Source organism: Eschrichtius robustus, chromosome 13 (genome assembly GCF_028021215.1).
Source record: "Eschrichtius robustus isolate mEscRob2 chromosome 13, mEscRob2.pri, whole genome shotgun sequence".
Classification (NCBI taxonomy): Eukaryota; Metazoa; Chordata; class Mammalia; order Artiodactyla; family Eschrichtiidae; genus Eschrichtius; species Eschrichtius robustus.
The window spans coordinates 1,271,981-1,296,794 of record NC_090836.1 but is presented as its reverse complement, the minus strand read 5'-3'; the positions used below and the strand labels follow the sequence as shown (position 1 = coordinate 1,296,794).

The 24,814-nt window shown below is 56.7% G+C and overlaps 1 protein-coding gene across 1 annotated transcript in view; it reads left to right on the top strand.

Moving 5' to 3' along the window:
• Positions 1–24,814, top strand: part of CACNA1C (calcium voltage-gated channel subunit alpha1 C) — a 447,611-nt gene that overhangs the window by 318,666 nt on the left and 104,131 nt on the right. Inside the window, 7 exon segments of the mRNA XM_068562083.1 lie at positions 3,044–3,204; positions 4,060–4,285; positions 17,202–17,409; positions 18,293–18,413; positions 19,707–19,821; positions 20,513–20,633; positions 20,921–20,990. Of these exon segments, the coding sequence (XP_068418184.1) occupies positions 3,044–3,204; positions 4,060–4,285; positions 17,202–17,409; positions 18,293–18,413; positions 19,707–19,821; positions 20,513–20,633; positions 20,921–20,990 (1,022 nt within the window).

The window sequence follows — 24,814 nt, the reverse complement described above, 5'->3', positions numbered from 1 at the left end:
CCAGCAGGGGAGGATTGGTGGGGGGACAGCCGTGTCAATGGAAAGGCAGGAGCCGGGCCGGTGCTGGGAAGGGGTCAGGCGGGTCCAGGCGAGCGAGCAGAGCTGTCGGGTGGGAACGCAGCGACGCGCGGGTTTGAAGACGTGCGAGAGACATGTCCGTGCCCGCCGTCACCACCAGGTCTGTGTCCGGGAAGTTCCACTTCTAGAGGGAACAACTTTCCCAGTGAGAGTGAAGGGAACGTGAATAGCAGGCAAACTCCTCCTCCCTGTTTTATCATTTAATTTCTATATCCTCCGTGCATACGTAAACACACAAATACATTTACACGTTCTAATGAACCACTGCATTTATTGTACAGTAGGAAGCGTTGCCAGGAAACCAGTTGTCAAGCAAAGCTATATTTTGAAGGGTGGGAGGTGTGTAATTATCTTTAAATACTTTCTCTGGATGGTAATTACTCCACCCCCGCCCCGGCCGGAGCCCACGTGACTCTCCTGAGTGGCTGTCTCGGGAGCGCACGATTCCACGGGTGCCGCCCCGTCCGTCACAGCCGCAGCTGCGGGGCCTCCAGCAGAGCAGCTCCGGACCCCGGGCCAGGCCCAGGCATGTGGCACCCGCTTTCACCCGCCCCAAACTTGGGGAAGAGCGCAGTCAAGTTCTGGGTGTGAGACGGAGTTGGAGTCTGTTCCTCCAAACCGTGGAAGAGCAACCGTGATTCCTTTGGCCTCCAAATCACAATTACTGGTGATTTTTGTAAATGAGGTTGTCTCTATTCAAAACATTCTTTGCAACTACGGTGTAACCTATTGCCGACTTAAAATCATGCACAGTGTGAGGGTTGAGAGCAGGCACCTGAGCGCCGTGGTCCAGCACCGCCAGAGGCCGCCCCCCGCTAGGGACCACCTGGGACCCTGTCCCATTGCCTTGTACCCCCTGTGCCCTCCGCCAACCCTGTTGTCACCCGGTGGTGTGTCTGGAGCATGGAAGCCTCCACAGTGCGTTGGGAACCATCGTTTTCTGACCCCCAGGCCTTTCTTCTCCATGTAGCGACTCTCCTCCCCCCCCCCCCCCCAGTAGCAGCAAACGTCCCTGCCAAGGTTTGGTGCTCCCTGGAGGTGGCGTCCCCGCCCCCTCAGTGACGGGGGTGAGGTCAGGTCAGAACACCACCCCGTTAATCCTTTCTTCCCTCCCTGCCCTGTAAGCCAATACCAGGTCCTCCTGCAGCTCCCAGGCAGCAAGGCCCTCCTTAGATGTGCCCCTCGCTTTCTAATCTCAGAATAGATTTCAACAAAGGTGTGGCAGCAGGATTTTCCACGGACCGTAGGTAACAGAAATAACAGAGTAGAAATATAAATAAAGTCAAGCTCTTCAGAAGGCCGTCTGGGGCGTGTGGAGGGTCCCAACAACAGAGTCTTGAGCCTGGGGAACTGTGACTTCGTGCAGATATGAGTGCAGGTGTCCAGGACGACAGCCATCCCCCACCCCCGCTTTCTGTCCCCAGGTGGGGGCTCTGTCCTCAGCCGCCCAGTGGGTGTCCCTACGGACACGACCTGCGAGTACCTCGAGGCGTTTCCCGGCCGAGCCCCCCTCCGCAGGGCGCCCATGCTGGTGACAGGGCCTCCTCCAGACGCCCCTCAACCCTTTCTCTCTCCCCTGCACTCGCGGTCAGGGTCAAAGGCCTGCTGACTCCGCCTCCAAAGCCCATGCCACCTCACCGTCCGCCTTCCGCGAGTAAAGCTGTTGCCTCCATCACCTCCAGCCCGACGGCTGGCCACGGCACCCCTCTTACCGTCCCCCAGCTGGACCGTGACCGTATGGCTGCTCTCGTTGTGTTTGGTTTTCTGGAATCAGATCCCCTCTCGATGCAGGGCCCCCGCAGTCTCCCTGGCGCCCCTGTCCTTCCCTCCTCACATGGTGTTAAGTTGGTAAATGTTTGGTCAACGGAATTACCAAATATATCTGCATATTCTCTCGGTATCAGGAGGATGAAATTGGGGACAAGCTATAAACCCATCCACCTCTGAATTCTAAAATGTGAGCGTTTCCTTGGGATCATCCGGCTTCACGGTTGTCAACCATGGTCACACATGAGAACCATCTGGGGAACCTTAACAGACAGCAACGGTATTTGGGGGTTATTTAAAAATTACTCAACCCCGGACAATCAGATTTTATTGGGTTGGGGCCCAGGGCCTGGTGGGTTTTTGTTGTTTTTTTTAAACTTTCCCCAGGTGGTTCTATGCACAGCCAGGTTTGATGAAAGTCGCTAACCAGAGGCCATGGGGGCGATTGTCCTGCGGCCCATGGATGAGCTTTCAGGGCCCACGTATGGCGTGAACTTGTGTGTAGAGGTGGGGGCAGTCTGCCCGTTGTTCTGAACACAGGGTGTAATCTCAAAGGACTCCACGGCCTCCCCTTCAAGGCAAGCACCTCTGGTCCAGATTCACCTCCCACTCTTCACGGACGAGGCAGCTAGGGGAGCGCCGGGCGCCTGGGCTGCAGGCGGGGGGAGGGGACGCCGCTGGCTCTGCCCTCACCCGGTGTCAGTCCAGACGCCCAACTGCAGGGTCCTTGGTTTTCTCCTGAAAATCAGGACAACGCCTGCTTTGCAGACTTGTTTAAAGGGTCTGGGAGAAGGCATGAGAAGTGCTGATACGGTACCAGGCAGACATGGGGTTCACTAATGGTAACCATCACTAGTCCTAGTAATACTAGTCTTAAGACTTGCAATACTACTTCTAGTGACGCCGTTACTATGAAGTTAAATAACCTCCCTTCAGCTTCAGGCCAGACCCTCACACGAGGCTGGCCCTGCTCGGGGTCACAGGCCAGGGGGCCACGGTCCCAGAGGACCAGGGACCCCCCACCCAAAGGCCACACCACCAGCCACGAGCTGGTGACCTTGGTGGGACGCTCGTCTCTTCAGCCCTGGTGAGGTTGGGCCAGTTCAGGGGAGGGAGGTGGCCACCGGGGGGCACGTTGGCCGGGGACCTGAATACACAGCCGCCTCCCGCCCCGCCCTCCTTCTCTGCCCCTTTGCAGCCGCTACTGGCGCCGGTGGAATCGGTTCTGCAGGCGGAAGTGCCGCGCGGCCGTGAAGTCGAGCATCTTCTACTGGCTTGTCATCTTCCTGGTTTTCCTCAACACGCTCACCATCGCCTCTGAGCACTACAACCAACCCCACTGGCTCACGGAAGTCCAAGGTGAGAGCTGCCCGGCCGGCCCGCATTACTCGGGCCGACTCGGCCCTGTCCCGGGGCGGGCAGGCGGGCCACGCCGGGCACACCTGGGCCTGGCAGCTCGTGAGCCGTTAAAACACACCAGCTCACTCTACACAGATGGGGCTCCCCTGGCCAGGCGATGCCCCCCCCCACCGCCTGCCTGCCCCGGCCGTCACCGTTGGGTCCAGGAGACACGGTCACGAGCTCTGGCTTGTTGGGCTACGTCAGATCTTTGGCTGCCGCCCCTCCGCCCCCAGTGGGTCTTCAGTACCTGGGGCCTCAGCATGGCCTCCAGGTGTGCTGGCCAAAACCTGTGAGGGGCGGTGAGCACAAAGCCAGGGAGAGGACGAGCGTGGCCTGAGCACTGGGAATGTTCTCGATGGCAGCGGGTCCCACCACCCCTCCCTGGGCCCCAGAAGGGGTCTCCCCGGCCAGAGCCCTGGCGCCCACCCGGGGGTCAGGCGGACACGGCCTGGACCCGGGGTGTCTCCCGGAACCTAGCTGGGGCTCGTCTCCCAGTGACAAGGGCAGACAAGGACCCCGGCTCCCGCTCTCGGCTGGTCAGTCTGGGCACATGGCTCCCCGTCGAGCCTCACTCCTCGTCTCTGGAAAATGGGCGTGCAGCAGCCCTGCTGCCTGGCAGAGCCGCTGTGAGGAGCAGAGGATGGGGCGGGGTAGGGGCCATGCTGGAGGTCTGCTGTGGCTGTGACTAGACCCCTTCCCACCAGGTCCACGCGGGGAGGGGCGTGTGGCGGGATCGAGCTTTGGGGCTTCCCCGCAGTGATCCGCCACGCTCACCTCCTCTCCCCCTCCGCTCCCCCGTGCGGGTCCCTCCAGACACGGCCAACAAGGCCCTGCTGGCCCTGTTCACGGCGGAGATGCTGCTCAAGATGTACAGCCTGGGGCTGCAGGCCTACTTCGTGTCCCTCTTCAACCGCTTCGACTGCTTCATCGTGTGCGGTGGCATCCTGGAGACCATCCTGGTGGAGACCAAGATCATGTCGCCCCTGGGCATCTCCGTGCTGAGATGCGTACGCCTCCTGAGGATATTTAAAATCACGAGGTGCGTGGCCCGTCACGCCCCCCCGGGGACCCAGGGGAGGGGAGCCGCTGGGTCCTGGAGGGTCTGTCCTGGGCTCGTGTATTCGCCAGATGGAGCGTCCTTTACGGGGTCCTTTGGCTGCTCATACAGGCAGTGCAGGGGTGGCAGCCGCGGGGCCTCCAGGGGCATCGGGGACCCAGGCTCCTCTGTCCCTGCTTCACCAGCCCCAGGCCTGCCTTCCAGCGAGGTCAAAGGCAGCTTCCGGAGGCCGAGCCCTCACCTGTGGGCTCGAGGCAGGAGAAGGGGCTGCCGGCTCCTTCCCGGGCTCCCCCGGAATCTCACCTATAGCTCAGCTCTTGGGGCCGCCCGGCAGCTAGAGAGGGAACCTGCTCTTGTAGCTGGGCCTGTGCTGAGCGTGTGCGGCATGAAAGGCAGGCACGGGGCCTTGACACGCCCCCTCCACCCGCTGCCCACCACCCACCTGAAGGCCACGGTCCCCTAATTCCTCCGGGACAGGCGGGGCGGGGACGGGCAGCCACTACAGGACAGCAAGTTTCCACCGTGTTGTGACCCATTCTGGGTGGTGAGATCAGCTTATTGGATCACGACCATCACTTTTATTGAGAGATAATCCACATACTATGTAATTCACTCTTTAAGGTGTACAGTTCAGGGTTTTTTATGTATTTGCAGTTTCGCAGCCAACACCATAGTCCCGTTTTAGCACGTTTCCATCCCCCAAAAGCAGACCCCACACCCGCTCTTCCCTCCCCCAACCTCCCCTCCAGTGCCCATCACCACCTTGCCCCCATCTCTACAGACCTGCCCTCTCTGGACGGTTCATGTCCATACGATCTGTGCTGTTTTGTGACCAGCCTCTTCCGCCTGGCCTGATGGTTTCAGGTCTCCCCCATGTTGTCCAGGGATCGGCGCTTCATTCCTTTTCATGGCTGAGCTGTATTCCATTATACAGGTATACATCGCGGTTTGTTTATTCATTCATCTGCTGGTGGACGTCTGGTTTATTTCTGCCTTTTGGTTCCTGTGAATAATCCGCTAGGAAGCATCGTGTTCAGGTTTTCGTGTGGACGTGTTTTCACGTCTCTTGGATACAAGGAGCAGAACTTCTAGGTCACGTGATAAGTCTATAGTTAAGGTTTTCAGGAAGTGCCAAACTGTTTCCCAAAGAGACTGGACCATTTTACATTCCCACTGGTGATGTATAAGGGTTCCAATTTCTCCTCATTCTCATTTTTAATGAAAGAATGAAATAGGGTGGAAAACATCGGAGTGCCTCACATGAATGTAAACACGTTTCATAAAAATCCCCGAGATCGTGTCTGGGTCGCAGTATAATATGTATTTCTCACCGTGGGTTGCGGTCTTCCTTGGAGGGGCACGTCAGAAGCACCTGAAGGGGAGGGGTTCCAACTGTGCCCCCAGGACAAGCCTCCCATCCTAGAGTCTGATGGGGGGAGACTGGGTGTCAGTGAGATCCTGCTGGGAAGAGTGGGGTGGTTGGTATCGTCCGTGCCAGGCCCTGGACTTAACCGTCTCTGCTCAGAGTGCTCTGAACTTGCTGGGGGGGTGGGGGACGGGGGGCTGCAGGGCACCTGGGTGTGACCATTCTCTTCCCAGTTCCCTCAGCAGCACCCCTGCCCCAAACACACCTGCTCCCGTGGGTTCGTTGAGGGTAGGGTGAGAAGAGGCATTTGAAGAGTTGAGTTCAGTGCCAGGCACAGAAGATTCTTGGCAACCGAGCGTTCACTGTGACTCTAATTGTAACTGTTGTCATTATCAGGAGAAGGAGGAGGGAGGAGAGAGCTAATAGTGATACACACACACACACACTGTGGCCGTATTTGTTCATCTGCCGTGTACACACTGTCCAGCTCTGAGAGGCAGGAAGCGGGCTGCGTGGTGTGGGCTGAACCCGGGAGAAGCGGACAGTCCAGCTGGGGAGACGGAGTCCGCTCCTGGGAGGAGACAATGAAAGGAAAATCTAAGACAGAATGAAATGAGCTGGCAAAATGGGCAGGGGGGACATCTGCTTTGGGAAGTTGGGGACAGGAGAGCATCCCTGGGGAAGCTTCAAGGTCAGAAGACAGACTCAAAGTACACGCAGGAGTTAAATCCCCAAGTTGGATACTCCTGGGCAACACTTGCCTCGCCCCTGCCCCCGGAAGGAGCTCTTCCTGAATGTCTGAATATCTTGGCACCGCAGAAAATCCTCGGTTCAAAATGAAAGTAGTAGAAACATCATGACAATCCTGGTGAATGTACATCAGCTCTTGCTCTGTGCCGGATAGCCTGACCCCAGTGCTTGCCTGCGTCTGCCCTGTAAATCTTCACCATCACCTATTAGAGAGGGTGCTGTTATCATTATTCCCATTTTCCAGATGAGAAGACTGAGGGAGTTCAGTCGCTTGCCCAGGGTCCCAAAGCTGCTCAGGGGTGAAGCTGGGATCACAAGGCTCTGTGCCCCGACCATGACCGTGGGCTGCAGGGCTGATGGCTAAACTCTCTTTGTCTGTCTCCAGAGACAAGATGTAAAGGATTTTGAGTGATTCTGCTTGCTCCTCCTGGGTCTGCTAAAAGCTATTTTTAATTTGGAGTTTCAGGTGCCTCTTAAGTAATTCTCAAAAGTCCACATGCTTGGGGCTTTGTCTTTGTTTTTTAAATTCCTATAGAAAAGAATTTTGCTCCCAGATATTGTCATAGCATCTTGAGGAGACTTAATATTCATTCTGTTTCTAATCAACAATTTATCTATTTCTAATCTGAAACTATTGCCAGGAAGTCATTTTTAAGTCTATCTTTATCAGCGAGCTTCCTGAAGCCCCTCCACAAGAAGGATTAGTGGTATTTTCAGATCTCCATAAAGCCCATAAACAGAATAATTTCATGGTCTAATTGGAAGTTACTTTGGCAAAGGCCATCATCTTCCTGTTTTCCAGTCTCCAAACTGTCTGGGGGCTTTTGGAAGACAACAAAGAGTCCAGGTGTGGGAGGGTCCCATGCCCCCTTCTGAACCTTGTCTCCAATACACTCCAGTGGCCAGAAAGTGCCTAAAATAGGGGCTGGGGGGCGTGCTGGTCCCCTGAGACGGGTCAGCCTGGTCCTGCCATCAAACAAGTCTGTTTCTCCCTCTTCTTTTAACATCTCTTGGAGGAAACTTTGCAACATCCCACTACTATTTTTAACAATGTTTTCTGGACCAGTGATTGTGATTTTCAAACCGAGATGACCTCCTCAAGGGACCTCATTAAGGACCCATCACTCTAGAGATTTCAGCCAGCAACTCCTGGGGAGCTCTAAGCCAGTGGCCCAGTGACCTCACTTTGAGAAACTCTGGCCTGATTTTCTGCAGCTGCCCTTTGTCCTCTTTCTTGTCTAAAAATAGGAAGCTTTGTGTATAATTGGAAACTTGATTCTTCCCTCTCCACTCTCTCCGCTAGACAGTAGCCCTGACCCCGTGAAGACGGTGCTTCTGCTGGCTCTCGACTGAGAAAACCCATAAAGACCTAATAGGAATCCAGCGAAGTTTTAAAATTGATTTTAATTTTATTAATTTCTACACACCTGAACACGTTTGAGGCTCTTTATTTAGAGTGCTAGGATCCTTGGATCCATGGATCCCCTCCTGTAGTTCCAGGCTGCCCTCCCCCCACCCAGGGCCTGTGGTCTGAGAGCCGGGAACACCGATCTAGACCATGGTTCTCAGCCGTGACCTCATGACCCTTCAGTATGTCCAGAGCCGCTCAACAGTGTGTGGCAGGTCATTTGCTATTACTAAGCGCTAAAATACCAAAATCTATGAATGGTTTCTTTTTTACATACCAAATACAAGTACATTCAGTATTGCTCTTGTAACACCCTCACTTCTTGGTCACTTGCGTTCCCGAAGGCTTTAATGAACGAGCAAGAACCAGGTGGGTTTACAACTGATCCGTGGTCCCTGCGGGAAGAGAAGCCTTTGGTTTATGATGACAATGAGTTGCTAGCCTGCTTACATTTTTTTGGCACTTTGTCAAAATCTGAGCATGCCTTCGGAAGTATACAGCGTGTAGGCATATCATCCATCCTATGGGTCTCATTTTTTTATAAAAAGACCGGGAACTCTGCACCAGGCTGTCAGTTGATCACTGGGTATTCACAGTGCTATGGGTGGGGAACGGCAGGGTAAGAAAGTCTGGGTACCTCTGGGAGAACAGAGAGGCACGCACGCGGCCAAGATCTTTGTCATCTTTGGGTAAATGACCATGGGCCTTCCAGCCGCGTGATGGATGGGGCTCTTTCTCCTGCTTTGGGGCTCTCTGGGGCTCTAAATGTTGCCCAGTTTCACAATCTGGTTTGTCTGCTGTTTGTCAGCCCAGCCTGACCTTCACTCTTTGAGGAGGAAGAAGAGCTTCAGTTTGATTAGATCTGGATGTGGCTCCAATGTACTCATTACGTCTCGTTTTTTATACAGTTGGTCTTCACGTGCGCCACAGTCCGTCCAGCCCTTGCTGTTTTCCCTCTTAAACCCTAAATGCTTCTCCTTCTTCTACTCCTCTTCCCCCGCGGCCCCTTCCCCATCCCTGAGATGTGAGCTCAGACTGACGCAGCACAGACAGACTCACTGGTGAATCGTGCCCACACAGGGGCCCGCAGCCCCGAGGTGCGAGCCTTTTGCAAATCCTCCAGACTCTGAGCGCCTCCATGTAACAGCCGGTCTGGACACGAGCATCAGACCCTCCCGGCCCCCTTCTCAGGGCCCCAGGGAGGCTCTGAGCTTCTCACGGGCCACTATTATAAATGTAACTGCGGCATCCGCCCAGTTGCCGGGCGGGGGCCTATGGAGAAGGCAGCTCAGACGCTAGAGCCCGCGGGCCGGCCGTCAGCGAAGAAGGTGCTTGTTCTCGGGGGTTAAGGAGATGGGAGGACGACGTCTGGCTCCCTGTCTCACCCCGACACAACCACAGGGCCGACTGGGGACTCTGAGAGGCTCACAGGAGCACCGCCTAAATCCCACCGTCAAGGCCAGGACACCGTGCCGGTCGTGCTCAGCTCGCATCCCCCAGGGGGGTTCTGCTGCCTGTGTGACCGAGGCCTCTGGTGCAAACAGGGAAGACAAGGCCTTTGGGTTTGTTGCCCAGGTGGGGTTTGGCTCGGGAGTGACGGACATAAACCATGCATCCGGCCCGGGGACGGAGGGTGGGGTGGGGACAGCAGGAGCTCAGCCGGCAGGTGTGGCCTCGTCCCAGACCCTGACCGCCGGGGTCTGGAGTTCTGTCCTCATCCTCCCGGCCGAGCAGATGCCCGTTCAGCCTCTAGCGTCCGTCCAGGCTCCGGTGCGTCTTAGGGGACCAGGGCCCAACTTCCCTGAGGTGGTCCTTGGGCACCACCGTGTCCCACGGCTGCGCGGGGAGGGGCTGAGCTTCTCCCTGAATGGACCCCTCCTGCTTCCCCAGGTTCTCCCCCGAGACCGTGTCCCTCGCCCACTCCTGCCCTCGGGACAGGGGTCAGCAGGCCCTACCACAGACTCAGCGCGGGGCGTTTGCTTTGAAACACTCCACCACGATAGATCAGTGCCGCCAGCACTGAGAGGCTTTGTTTTTGCTCCTCAGGACGAGGACGGTTGGGACGGGTGTAAATTTAGTGATGACCAGAGAGGCGGGTGGGGGAGGGGCATTTGCAGAGCTCCAGAGCTGTGTGTACCGTTATCAGGAACATCTTTTCTCTATAGCAGGCTCGGGGCTCCGCTCTGTACCCAGAGCGCAGAGGGTGGCATTGAGCTCTTTGAAGCAAAGGTTCATGAGATAAAAGTTCCAGTTCACGCAAGGCCTGGGCTTTTTCCATCGTCACGAGACGGGAGAGTTCCACGGGCACCAAAGCCAAGGCCGATGGAACAGGGAACAGGATGCACGTAAAGTTCCCTGAGCAGGTGGCACTTAGACCAGGAGGCAGAGGGGAGGGGACGAAAGTGAGCCAAGCGAGGGAGTTTCAGTCACGACGAAAGCGACGGGGGAAATCCCTCACTGGCGCCTGCTGTGGGTGGGAGGGGCCGGGTGGGCAGGACACGCCTCTGGGGAGAATGATTCCGGGCCACAGGAGGGATGACGAGAGACCATGACCCCAAGGGTGACCCAGCAGGGGAGGCGAGTCTCTCGAGCGGCCTGTGCTTCGGGGGCTGAGACCCCCAGTGCTGGAGGGTTCTTCTGTGCACGTGGACGCACGCGGGTGTCATTCTGAAGAGGCGGAGCTTGGTTTTTCTCAGTTTCTCTACAAGGTTCAAGACCTTGAGTCCTTTGTTCTGCTGGTGCCCACTTTTCTCCGAAGCGCTTTCTTTTTTGGCGTGAGTGTGTGTATTTCAGTCTTAATCAATTAGGATGAAAGCCCCCTTCGACGGTGAATATGCCGTCAACCCTCCAGTTTACCACCCGCCAACCTTCCTGGAGGGAGAGAGATCCTGGGACACGGGGCCACAGCGGTCACAGACATCAGGACCAGACTGACATTGAGAAGGACAGAGGTGCAGGATCTGCAGGGCCTTCGCGTCGCCCTGCCCGGAGGCTGCACCTGGCACCTACAGTCCTCTTTGGTATCAGTGTTGAGGAGAACCCACCCTATTCCCTGCCACCTGCCATGGCGAGCCAGGCCCCAGATGCCAGCCGTCTCCTCTGAGCTCCGCGGTATCCCCACGGCGATCCCCGTGTCGGTCTTCCAGGGAGTGCACGTAGGGATGGACGGCCTTCCGTCCAGCGAGCGGGGTCCCTCGTGACGCCAGGCCACTGGCGCCAGCTCTGCTCGGTTAGTGCTGCTCCAAAGGCACAGAGCACAGGTGGCAGGCCACACGCGGGGACCTCCACCCCGTCCTGCTGGGCGGGAAGCAACAGGGGGCTGAACGCAAGCAGCACCCACAGCCACGACCTGGTGCAAGGGCAGCATCTCCTCAGCCCAGGTGTGTCCGTGAGCAGGTGGGCTGGGTCAGGTCCTTGGGCGCAGTCTGTCTCGTGAACCAAGGCTGGCAGGTGCCCTCAGACCTGCGGCCACTTGTTCTGAGCCCCCGGGGGGGACGCTCTCCCCAGGGGAGACTTGTGTTCACACTGCTCTCTGGAATCCTACCCAAGCGTCTAGAAGCCACGGCGACCCTACTTTCTCTGTAGCAAATTGATGCATCATAGACTTTTTTTCTTTTTTCCTTTTTTTTGAATCAAGGCATACAGTTGATCCTTGAACAACAGGGGTTTGAACTGCAAGGGTTCACTTCCATGCAGATTTTTTTCACACTGCAGGTCTGCACAGTCCGAGGTTGGTTGTATTCAAGGACACCGACTGTCAAGGTATTCTCGGGTTTTCAACCGCTGAGGGTCGGTGCCCTCAGCCCTGTGTTGTTCAGGGGTCCACTGTAATTGACATGTAACATGATATTCGTTTCAGGTGAACAACATAATGTTTCCGTATTTGTATACATTAGGGAATGATCACCACAACAAGTCGAGTTAACCTCTGTCACCACACACAGTTTTTCTTTTCTCATGATGAGAACATTTTAAACTCTATTCTCTTAGCAACTTTCCAGTGTAAAATATAGTATTGTTAACTGTAGTCACCATGCCGTACATCACATCCCCAGGACTTATTTGTTTTATAACTGGAGGTTTGTAGCTTTTGACCACCTCACCCAGTTCGCCCACCTCCCCCCACCCTACGCCTCTCGGGACCAGTCTGTCCTCCTGACACATAATAGTGTGACGAGGGGTCTGGTGGTGGAAGCTCAGGAACCCCCGGATCTAGGGAAGCCACAGGATCAGAAGTGACGTTGAGGGGAGGGCAAGAGCCATTCCTCACCTTTGAGCAAAGTGGGTTTGACTCGGGTGAGTGTGAGACCCTCCCCCCAGCCCTGCTCCACACACACGGGGTCTGTGTCCCCTTGCCTTCCCTCCATTAAGTACAAAGGTGTCATGTTGAAGATCTGTTCCTTCATCCAGCAAAACACTCCCAGGGCACCTCCCTTGGCTGTGCTCCCAGCACAAGCCCTGCTCTCTGGACCGTCCCCCCAGAGGCGAGGAACGTGTAAACTGCAGGCTGGGGACCGGGTGGCTCAGGAGGGCGCTGAGCAGGACCCGGGACACTGCAGGCGTGAGCCCTGCAGACCCCGGGGCCGGGCCGGCCAGCGGTGGGGATGCAGGCGGGACAGTGGGGGGCCGGGCTGCAGCCTCGCAGGGGGTAGCAGGGGAGGTGCCGACCACAGGGTCTGTGGGGCCTTGGGTGGGGCCTTGGAGAGCGTCCTGCTGCCCGGCCGAGGAGGGGTCGGGGGTCACAGGGCGCCAGGAGTTGTCCCGTTGTCGGGGATCCTGAGAGTCGGAACATGGCCAGGGGTGTCCGCCGGGTTTCTCACTGTTAACGTGCCCTTTCCCTCTGTGATTACGGAGTAATCCATGGAGAGATATCAGGGCCTGTGAACGCCCTGCTCCCCAGAGACCTTCCACTCGACGGTCTGTACCAGAGTCACTGACTCGTTCTGTCCTTCGTTCGTTCATTCATGCATTCATTCATTCCTGCTGTCCGTTTGACACCGTCTGTAAAGCAGACCCCTCTCTCCTTGCTTTAACGTCAGTGGCTTCGACTTTTTTCAGTGTATTATAACTTATTACTGTCGCTGAGAGCGCCGGCTGCAGTGTGTTCGCGGCTTCTCACCTGGGCGGTGGGGTGAGCAGCTGCAGGGGGCGGGGGCAGGACACGGGAGACGCCGGCCTGGGTGGCAGGTGCCGGAGGGGCTGTGGCCTGGCCCCGAGGACGGAGTTGTGGCTGCAGGTGTGAGGGCACCTGGAGGGCGACCCCAAGGGTCTGGGCTGGAGCCAGAGACGGCGGCTGTGCTTCACCGCGATGGCGTGATGGCGGGGTGGGCCACGGGGGTCGGTCAGGCCAGCGGCTCGTGCTGGGAACCCCCCATCGGCTGAGAGACGGCCGCGCACCCCTCGGGACATGGGAGCAGGAGAAGAGCCTTCCGACCAGAGGCTCGGCCCCCGTAGGCGGCTCAGTAGGCCTCCTCCACCCAGCGTCCCCAGAGGGTCTCCACCACCCCCATGACGGGTGACACAGCCATGCTCCATCACAGCCTTGTCTCCCACAGCCCAGGCCCGCGGGCCCCTCCCGCTCGCCCTGGGCCACACCCCACCCCAGCCAGACCTCCTCCCGCAGGGTGACTTTCTCCTTCAGGTCTGGGGCCTCCTTGGCCGGCGGTCCTGGCCCGTGGCCGGCAGACAGCCTGAACCTCAGCTCTAGGCTGGTCTATTTCCCTCACGTCCACGGGCCACGGGAAAATAAGGCACCAACTTTTATGGCCATGAAGACTTTCCCAGAATATTCTGTGCAGTTTAGGGGCTGTGTGACCTTAACCCCCAGGCAGACACTGTCCACCCCCCCAGCACAGCGGGATGTTCTCGTTACAAATACGCTCCGGAGTTTCGGTTCCTAAATAGCGGCTTGTGACGGGGGCTGGGTGCTCGCACAGCAGTGATTCATGGTTCCGAGCGGGGCCTGGGAATCGGCATTTAGAAAATGGTTTCCCACCCCCTACCCCCGGCATGTCATCTCCAGACAGGTTTGGGAGCTTTCAGTGTAAGAGGGGAGGGCGTCCTAGCCCCACAGAGGTTCTCTAACTCCTTGCTTAAACAGAACAATTAGTACAATCTCTAGCCGACTGGGGCCAGGCAGCCCGTCACACATGCCAGGTTGCACAGAATCTATTTGAGGACAGAGATGCAGGGGATGGAAGGAGAACCTCTGGCCTCTGCCCTCAAGAACTCAAGCCTATTTGGGTGAGACAAGGCTGTCACAAATGTGGAACAGGTAAGAGCCTTTCTAGAGCAGATACAAATCAATGTATATATTAACATTCTGCGAACAGAGGGCGTGTGGCTGGCAGGCAGGGTAGAGGCGGAGCAAGGCTGAGTCTGAAGGAGAAAGAGCGTGAGAGACTCCAGGTTGGGGAGACGCTCATGTTTACACCCAAACTGTTGGCCCATCTGCTCCTGTCGCTTACGGAGCCGTTCTCCGGAGAGAGGTTCCCCGGGCTGGGGTGCCGCTGCCAGGCTGCAGCGGGGGGGTGGTTTGCAAGGCACTGTCTCGAGCAGCAGAAACAGCTCCCTGTCTGCCTTGGTGAAAAGCCGGGAACATCTAAATGGAGGAGGTCAAGGTCGTGACCTGGAAGGCAGCTGGGTCGGGCTAGCGCGCAGGGAAGTGAGACGCACTTGGCCAGATGGGCGCGTGTCCCTTTTGCTGCAGTGCGTGCCTCACCCTGAACAGACCCTGTCTCGGGTACCCAAGCCCCTTCCAGGGCCATTCGTGTCCCCCCACTTCCCCAAGAGAGGGCTTTTCCCCACATGTCCCCGCGGTGAAGGGCGTCCGCGCTCACGGCAGAGAGATGCAGGGCCCCGCCAGCCACAGGTCGTCCTTGTGAACTGGGTGCGTTTGCTGCAATCCAGGGTCTCCCAAGCTGGCCTGCTTACCAGAATCCTCTGCGACCCTTGTTCAAAACAGATTTCTGGGCCTCAAACGACAGCTATTGAATCAGACTCTCCAGAAGAGAGGCTTTTTAAACAAACCAACTCTGTGGACCGGGTGAATTTGGGAAGCCTCAGTAAACCACACACCCCCTCTTACCCACGGGTGACCCAGGCCACCCTCACCCATGGGCGGCCCCATTCATGATTGGGCTGGGCTGAGGGCCGCATTCTGGAAAAAAAAATTTTTAATGTGTTTTTCTGTCTAAAGATCAGTAGTGATAACAATAATTACTAACCTTTATCACCTGTGTGCCAGGCACTATACTGGGGTCTTTTTTTCAAATGAAGAGCTGGAATTATATTTTTTCTAGTTTTACTGAGAAATAATTGACATACATCAGTGTCTACACTTAAGGTGTACAGCATGATGGTTTGTTTTATATACATTGTGGAATGATTGTGACAGTAGGTTTAGTTAACATCTGTCATCTCATAGAGACAGTGTGAAAAAAGAAAAAAATTATCCTTGTGATGAGAACGCTTAGGGTTTACTGTCCTAACAACTGTCACATACAGCACACAGCAGTGGTGGCTACAGTCATCATGCTGTACACTACGTTCCTAGTATTTATTTATCTATAACTGGAAGTTTGTACCTTTTGACGCCCTCCCTCCTGTTCCCCCTCCCACCATCCCCGGCCTCTAGTAACCACAAATCTGATCTCTTTTTCTGTGAGTTTGGTGGGGGGTTTTGTTTGTTTGTGTCTGTTTTTGGATATTTTTAGATTCCACGTATCAGGGAGGTCATATGGTATGTGTCTTTCTCTGTCTGACTTATTTCACTAAGCATAATGCCCTCCAAGTCCATCCATGCTGTTGCAAATGGCAAGATTTTCTTCCTCTTCACAGCTAAATAATATCCCATTGTAGATAACGTACACCACATTTTTCTTTCTCCATTTCTCCGTTCATGGACACTTAGGTTGTTTCCATGTCTTGGTTATTATGAATAATGCTATAGTGAACGTATCCTTTGGATACGTTCCCAGAAGTAGAATTGCTGGAGCGTATGGTAGCTCTATCTTTAATTATCTTGAGGAAGCTTCATTCTGTTTTCCACAGCGGCTGCACCAACTTACATTCCCACCAACAACGCACAAGGGTTCCCTTTTCTCCACATTCTCACCAGCACTTGTTATCTCTTGTCTTTCTGATGATGGGCATTCTAACAGGTGTGAGGTGATACCTCGTGGTTTTGATTAGCATTTCCCTAATGATGAGCGATGTTGAGCATCTTTTCACGTGTCTGTTGGCCGTTTGTACGTCTTCTTTGGAGAAATGTCTATTCAGATCTTCTGTCTGGTTTTTTAAAATATTTATTTATTTTTATTTGGTTGTGCTGGGTCTTAGATACGGCATGCGAACTCTTAGTTGTGGCATGCGTGTGGGACCTAGTTCCCTGACCAGGGCTCGAACCCAGGCCCCCTGCATTGGGAGCGTGGAGTCTTAACCACGGCGCCGCCAGGGAAGTCCCTGTCTGTTGTTTTTTTTTTTTTTTAATTTTATTTATTTATTTTATCTATGGCTGTGTTGGGTCCTCGCCTCTGCGCGAGGACCCTCTCCAGCTGCGGCAAGCGCAGGCCACTCTTCATCGCGGTGCGCGGGCCTCTCACTATCGCGGCCTCTCTTGTTGCGGAGCACAGGCTCCAGACGCGCAGGCTCCGTAGTTGTGGCTCACGGGCCCAGTTGCTCCGCGGCACGCGGGATCCTCCCAGACCAGGGCTCGAACCCGTGTCCCCTGCATTGGCAGGCAGACTCTCAACCACTGCGCCACCAGGGAAGCCCCCCTGTCTGTTTTTTAATAGGATTATTTGGGGTGTTTTTTGTTTGTTTGTTTGTTTTGCTATTGAGTTGCATGAATTCTTTATATATTTTGGATATTAATCTCTTATCAGATATATGGTTTGCAAGTGTTTTTTGCCCATTTTGTAGGTCGTCTTTTCACTTTGTTGATGGTTTCCTTTGCTGTGCAGAAGCTTTTTAGTTTGACGTAGTCCCACTTATTTTTCATTTTGTTGCCGTTGGGGGGAGTGGCTTTTTAAAAATTGTTATCGCATGTAATCCTCCCAATAACATAATGAAGCGTGTGCTGCCGCTGCCCCTATTTTTTCAGACGGGGGGGTGCTGTGCAGAAAGAAGGGAGGTTAAGCAACTCGCCCAAAGGCACGTGCAGAGCTGGGTCGGAACCAGACTCCTGACCCGGGTCTCCTGAATTAACTCACTCACGCTCTAATTGTGAGCTGGCCAGCCAGGCCCCACCACCACGCTGCCCCAAGGACAGGGCCGAGAGGAGGGCGTTGCAGCCGGTCCCAAAGCCCCTGGAGGGTGGGGCAGTGGGGCGAGAGGTGCTGGAGGCTAACCCCGCCCCGCCCCCCCGTCCCCAGGTACTGGAACTCCCTGAGCAACCTGGTGGCGTCCCTGCTGAACTCTGTGCGCTCCATCGCCTCCCTGCTGCTGCTACTCTTCCTCTTCATCATCATCTTCTCCCTCCTGGGCATGCAGCTCTTTGGGGGGAAGTTCAACTTTGATGAGATGCAGACCCGGAGGAGCACATTCGATAACTTCCCCCAGTCCCTCCTCACCGTCTTTCAGGTATGGACTCTTCTCTGCCGGGATTGTGCTGTGGGGGCAGGGCCGGGGGTGGGGGGAGGGGGCGGGGCGGGGGAGGCAGAAGCTTCCCGCCCACTCCCACGGGGCAGCCAGAGCCAGAACAGGTCGGCCACAGGAGCCCAGGACAGTCTGTAGCTCTCCTACCCCGACCCCCAGGAAATTCCGCTGTTGGATGGACCACTGGGGAAAAAAAAGATCCAATTAAGCGGCTTAAAACCTGTTTCTTAGCTGTGGAAACCTTTATGCAAATACATTCTACATGGAAGCCCAAAATATCAACAAAGGAAAGTGGACGGCCCTTGCTGGGGAGGGGAGGGGGATGGGTGTCTTTCCTACCCTTCACGCTTGCCCCCAGGAAAATACGACTACCATCGAATTTGTGACTTCACGGATATGCTGGCTTGGGGCCAAGCTAAAGTAGCACTTAAGTTTAAAAGTAGCTCGATTTACAGATTAAACTGGGTAATACGTGGATGTTGCCCAAATCTTAAAGATGGTACCCAAAGTCCTCACGTTTGGAGGAAACCGGGGGACCTGGGGCCCCTTAGTGGACACGTTCACCTTGACGACTTAACTCGAGGGTCAGCCACTGAGCACTGTACCTGGGGGTAGGAGGTGTTTTGCCCAGGAAGCTCTTTGAGTCAATCGGGTACTTTGTGCCTGTGGCCACGCACTCTGTCTAAGGAGAGGGCTAGACTTGAGGGGGTCACAGCTCAGAGCCCTGGGAGGAGAACGGGGGGCAGGAGGCGGGGGAGGAAGAGAGAGATGTCAGACGTTTCTGTCTCGCAGGGGGCTGGGCAGGGGAGTTTCGGGTTTGCTGCTGGTCTAACGCTGTGTCCCTTATTGGTGGGACTGTGTCATTCAGATCCTGACCGGGGAGGACTGGAATTCGGTGATGTATGATGGGATCATGGCTTATGGCGGCCCCTCTTTTCCAGGGATGTTAGTCTGTATTTACTTCATCATCCTCTTCATCTGTGGAAATTGTATCCTTTGCTCCTGCCTCCCCCCACCCCGCCCCCGCTGCCCCAGCTCTCAGCCTGCAGCTCGATGCCAATAGGTGTGCCCCGCAGGTCCTGACTTTGGGGGGGGACCCAGGGCCCTCCCCCCAGGGCAAGCAGGCTTGGGAGAATATGTCCAGCCCAGACCACCTCAGCGGTGCAGGTGTCTGGGTGGGAGCCGGGAGCCTGGGCCCAGGGGGGGATGCGAGTCGCCCCCCAGCCTCCGATTCCAGGAGCGCATCCTCGCCGCGGTCCAGGCGAGCAGCCCCCAGCCCGGTGTTGTGCTTGCAGCCACTCACTCGGACCCCGATGTGCGCACTGGCTGCGCCAGCCCAGGGCCCCTGCCCGGGGAGGACAGAGCCTCCGCCCTGGAAGTGACGTTCGCCTGTCGCCCTGCTCTCGGGCCAGGGTCCCTCCCTCTGAAGCCACTCTGCGGGATGTTAGCCGCAGGCAGGGTGGACAGGCCACAGGCAGGTTCCCGGGTCCCGGGCTGCTGGCGCCCCTCTTCCCGTCCTGTCCCTGCGGGTTGTGTGCAGAGGGGCTCGGAAAGTAAATCACAGAAGATGTGGACACAGAGGCCAGCGGGCGGCCTCGGGCACACCCAGGGCTGCCCACCTAGCGTCCTGGGAACGGGGTGGAAATAGCAGTGCCTCCGACCTAACGGGCCGGGCGAGGCTGAACAGGATAGCGCACGCCCAGCCCCTGTCCTTGCGGGGCCGCGGCCCTCGCTCCCCGTGTGAGCCGGAGCCTCCCGGGGCCTGGGGTGGAAGGTGGGCCTGACCAGCGTTAACCTCTCGGCTGGATGGACTCTGATCCGGTTCTCTGACCCACAGTGCCTGCGTCCGAGTCTGGGGTGGGGGGAGAAGAAAGGGCAAACTCCGCTCCAGTTAGGAGCTCGGTGGACCCTCCCAGGGCCTCTGTCTGAACAGGGTCGCGGCAGGAGGGGCAGGGCGAGCGGGCACCTCCTGGCGGCGGTAATGACCACTCTGCACCCCGTCCCGCTGCAGCGCTGCTTACGGTGTCAGTCACAGGCGGTCATCTCGAAACCGGCAGTTAAAGAGCGAGGCTCGGCTGCCGACCGCGCCGCCCCTGGCCCCAGCCTGCCAGCGGGCCTGCGCTCGACCCCTCGGAAAACCCCGGGAAGCTAGTGGGGTGATGGGGCTCGGAGCCCCTCCCCGGGGGGAGCTCTGCCCCCGCGTGTCCTGCCCCCTCCCGCCCCCGTGCCCATCCACAACCCCAAGTCCAAGGGTCATTTTCTTTAAGAATGGGCACAAACAGATATTCTACTGAATGTGTTCTTGGCCATTGCCGTGGACAACCTGGCTGACGCCGAGAGCCTCACCTCTGCCCAGAAGGAGGAGGAAGAAGAGAAGGAGAGGAAGAAGCTGGCCAGGTAACCGCCGGCTTCCGCGGCCCAGCCTGGGGTGCCGCTCCCCTCGGCGCTCAGGAGATGCTCCGCCCTGCCTGGCCATCCCTCCTGGAAGGGGGCTGGCTGGGGGCTCTCTGTGTGAGTTGAGCCTCTCCCCTAATTCCTGGGCATTGCTCTGAGCGGGGACCACCGTGAATTACAGCTCTGGGAAGGTGTGTGGCCCCACCTGTCCAGGAAGGTGGCGGGTTCTCTATTGAGAAGGGAGGTCATGAGAGGTGGTGGGAGTAGAGGGGAGGGCGGGGGCGGCAGCCGCTCAGGGGAGAGGTCCAGCTCCAGCTGAGGAGCGATGAGAAGACAAGCCAGGGCCCCACTCTGTCTTCGTCCTTGTCTACGTGGACTGTCACAGGCCACACCTCTGCTGAGTACTGAGCAGGGTTCTCCAGGAACCTTTCTCTGGGTTAGACGGGGACTGAGCCGCTGAGAAGCTGGACTCTTCGACTGAATGCTGGACAGAGCCGGGTGGGGACAGAGCCGGGATGGGACAGAGCCGGGCACGGACAGAGCCGGGATGGGACAGAGCCGGGCTGGGACAGAGCCAGGCGAGGCCCAGCGCCCCTGTGATTGAGCCGCATGGCATGGGCCCCAACAGAGCACAGGGCAGCTCCCTATCAATCTGGCCAACATCCCTTTCTTTTCCCTCCTGCTGACCGGCCAGGACTGCCAGCCCAGAGAAGAAACAAGAGGTGGTGGAGAAGCCGGCCGTGGAGGAGACCAAGGAGGAGAAAATTGAGCTGAAATCCATCACTGCGGATGGAGAGTCCCCCCCTGCCACCAAGGTGAGGGGCCGAGGCCCAGGGGAGGAGGGCACGGTCCTCCTGGGCCAGACACCAGGGGAGGAGAGGGAAGAGGGGCTGGGGAGGGTGGACAGCAGAGCTGGGTGCAGAGAGAAGGAAGGCCAGCCTTCTGCTGGTGTCCTGAGGGATGTGTGCAAAGGAAAAAGGGTGTGTTTCTGAGTCGACAGCTCAGCCCAGCCTAGACTAGGGGGCAATTTCAAGGCTACCCGAAGCCTCTAAAGCTGTGGACGTTGTCTGACTGGACCCTCCTTCTCTCCTTGGCTGCCTAGATCAACATGGACGACCTCCAGCCCAACGAGAATGAGGACAAGAGTTCCTACCCCAACCCGGAAACCACAGGTACCAGCCCGCAGCCTGGCCTGGGGGTGGGGGGTGTCTGGGGGTGGACACCCAACTGTAAAGCCACGTGCTGGCCCCAGTTCCCCCGCAAGCAGGGGCCCTGCCAGATCCCCCCGACTCGGCTGCAGCACTGCCGGTTATCCTCTGGAGGGCAGGGTACTTTGCTCCTTGTTTCCTCATAATAACAACAGAAGGTTGAATGCGTCGTGTTTGAGCGATGCCTTTGGGTCTTTTGGAAGCTGGATTCCATATACATTTAAGGTTTATTAGAGCCTATGTTGTAAAATCATTATTAAGTTACATAACTTGTTAGGATAACATATGTCACAGCATCTTGCTCACTTAATAATAAATCCCAAATCTGTCCTGTCCTCACCTGGAAGGCGGTGCTGAGAACAGCGTGGCCACCACCGCTCGCTGCTCTGCAGGATGCGTTCAGAGCTCTGCCGTCTGGTCCGTAAACTGGCAGGCAGGCCCCCTGGAGAGGGTTTCACGTCAGGAGCCCATCAGCCCCCCTCAGGAGCCACTTCCCTGCGTCAGGAAACCACACCCTGTGTGAGCCCTGACCTGCCCTCCTTCTACAGAGAATTGCAGATGTTATCACGAGCCTCAAGCTCAAAGTCACGACACACCGTCAAGGCACCGTGGGTCTCGCTGACACCCCTCCCCGCACAGGTTGGGCTGTGTCGGGTCACAGCCCCTTCGGGAGCCTGAGAACCTTCTGTGTTCGTGACCGCGCCCGGCCTCCTTTTCCCTTTCCCTCCGCAGTCTGTCTGCTGGGAAAGAGGATTTGGCTTCCTGGGGCTCGGACAGAAAGGAGGGCGGAAGGGTGTCCGTGTGCCGGACACCAAACCTTTTGAAGCCTTAAAGCCCTTCTGGGCGGAAACTATTACAGAATTTCAAAGACAGACCAGAAATATCCACCGAATGCAGCGGGCGGGTCTTGCCTTGATCCTAAATGAGCAAATAAACTTTTAGATGACATTTTGAGGTAATGGGGGGAAATTGAATATGGACGGGGAGCTAACTGATCTTAGGTAGGTTTTGTTAATTGCGGGACCCCCTGCAGGAGGCGCCTGTCCCTAGTCCCCACAAAGCAGCCCTGCTGCCCAGCAGTGGCCTTTCAGGCCTCCCCTCCTGGTTCAATCTGCAAAGCTCGCCGGTTGGTTGGAGCCTCCCAGCTCTGTATACACTACATTTTAGAAACATCACCTCACCCAGGAAGGAAAGCTTTGTGCCAAGATGGTGCTTTTATCTAGTTGATTCATTTATTTGAGTGAACATACAGATGTGCTGAAGAGTCACTAAGGGCTGAAAATTAGTAAGCACACGTGAAAAGGAAGTGAGATGACACCAGAGAATGTGTGGCTCAGTCCAGACGCTGTGGGAGAGGCCTGGGCTACTTCAGGGGCTCCAGGAGAGAGCAGTGCGGGGAGGCGGGGCGGCGGGGGTGTCGCAGAGCAGGTGGTCCCGACTGGGTCTGCAGTCGGGGAGCTGGAGAGGGAAGAGGTTACTTCCGGACCATCCTGTTTTCATGGACACAGAGCTGGACAAAACCAGGGGGACGTCCATTCATTGATTTAATAACTGCTTATAAAGCACCTACTGGGTGCCGGGCCCTGGACCATGGGGGACAGAGAAGGCCACTGCTCTCGGGGGCCCCCATTGTAGTGGGAGGCAGACAAGGAGCAAGAAAGCAAACCAACCAGAAAGGAAACACCAGGAAGAGCATAAAACCAAGGGCCGTATTAGAGGTACCAAGTGGGCGGGGCTGCCCTGGCTGTGTGGTCACTAGGGCCCCTTTGAGGATGTGACCTCTGGGCTGAACCCTGAGTCAGAGGAACCAGGTGTGTGGAGATGATTGAGGGAAGAGCTTTCTAGGTGGAGGGACCAGCAAGCACAGAATCTCGGGCAGTCGCACCTGTCTGCTGTGGGACCAGAGCAGGCACAGGGCCGGGGGTGGGGCAGGAGACGGGGCAGGAGCAGGTGGGACAGCCCCCAAGGCCACGCAGAGGGATGGGTCCCAGCTGATGCTGGGGGGACCACAGGAGGTTCTCAGCCCACGTCTGACTTACCTTGCAAAAGACTCGCTCTGGCTGTGGTGTGAAAACAGAGTAGGCTGGGGCAGTGGGGATGCTCATGCAGCAGTCCAGGCAGGATGATGGCAGCAGGGCAGGGAACCAGCTGGAGATGTAGAGGGGGCGGCCCTTGGGGGTGTTTGGAGGCAAGGCCGGCTGGACAGAGAAGCTGGAGAGGCAGGAGGGTGAAGGCGGCTCTGAGGGCCGAGTTGAGCCAGTTGAGAGAAGGTGTCAGCGCGGGGAGTGCGTCCCAGCCTTGCTCTGCAGGTTGGCCTTTTAGGGCGGCTGGACTCTGGGGCTGCACGGAGGCCTGGATGCTCCTTGAGGGCAAGGCCATGGCTTTGCGTCCAGTGCGCTGTGCGCCCGAGGTGTCAGAAACAGTATTTTGACTTGAACCGGCCGTGAGCAGAATCACCGCGGTAAGCATGGGGCCCGGGGCGGCAAGGCCCGAGGGTGGGCGTTTAGCTCTGCCCGCCACGTTTTTCCTGCTGAGTTCTGGAAGCGCCATCTGGAAAGCGGCCGGGCCTTGCTTTCCCCGCTTCTCCAAGCCTCTGAGAGCTGCGATGAGATAACAGCAGCGAGGGGTTCCACGGGCCTCGGGCGTCTGGGCGGTTGGCTGCCCACCCCAGGAGGAGCTCTACCTGACTTCCCCTAACCCGTTACCTCTCTCCTCACGCGTCGCACATGCAAAGCATCATGTGCCGGCAACCTTCTGACCCTTTACAAGTTTGGTTTGTCCTTCCGCAGTAGTTTCCTCTTAAACATCTCTTGCGGGACAAAAGAGTACACACGATTCTCCACAAGGACCTTAGAGGCGCACAAACCTGGCAAACGTGTTTTTCTGTAAACACAGGTGATTAAATAAGCATTCAATTACCTGTTCTCAGATATTCCTGAATAAGAAAGTGTTGGGTCATTTAGAGCAAAACTGGAAAGAGGACAGAGCCAGGCGGGACCTGAGATCCTCCAGTTAAATTCCACGTATAGATGCCATGATGTAAGCCCACTCTGGCTTCACTGATTTTGCTTTAATAGGAGACCTTGCCAAGGTTAGTTAGGAAGCTTCAAGCCTCTCCTGGACACCATCTTCCATTGTGTGCCGCTCTTCTGCTGAAAATATTCATTGCCTGCCGGTCAGCTCTAATTACTCGAGGGAGGGAATCTGATCTGTGCCTGTGATCTGCTGGTCCTCCAGAGAAGCCTTGGGTCGTTGGTTGCCTCTTGCTTGATAAAGAACCGCTTTCCATGCCAGGCTCTTCTGCTCCGCCCCACCTGGTTCCGTGGTAACCGGGAGGGAGCACAGACCTGTGGCTGGTCCACGAGGTCCACTGCCCAGAGCCATCTCTCCACCGGACCTTCTGCACAGTCCCCTTCCTCGTAAAGCCAGTGTTGTTAAATCATCAGCAGGAAATGAGGCTTCCACGTGCCAGGGGGTTTCTCTCTGCAGGGCTTTCAGCACATGAAGAGATGGAGCCAGGTACATTTAAAGTCACGCATCCGAGGCGTTTTTGTCCCAAGTGCCAGGTGGGTGTGGGAGGCCGGAGGTGCTGCTGGGATTCACGGGAAGGTCCTTCCTGGGTGCAGGGACTCAGGAAGGCCGGTGAAGGCGCTGCCTGAGCCGGGGGTGCCCACAGCTCTGCGGAGGGGCTGACGGGCAGGTCAAGCAAGGAGAGAGGTGAGCCGCCTTCATGGGGCCCCCGGACATGGGCTTCAACAACAGAACTTCATCCTCTCACAGCTCTGGAG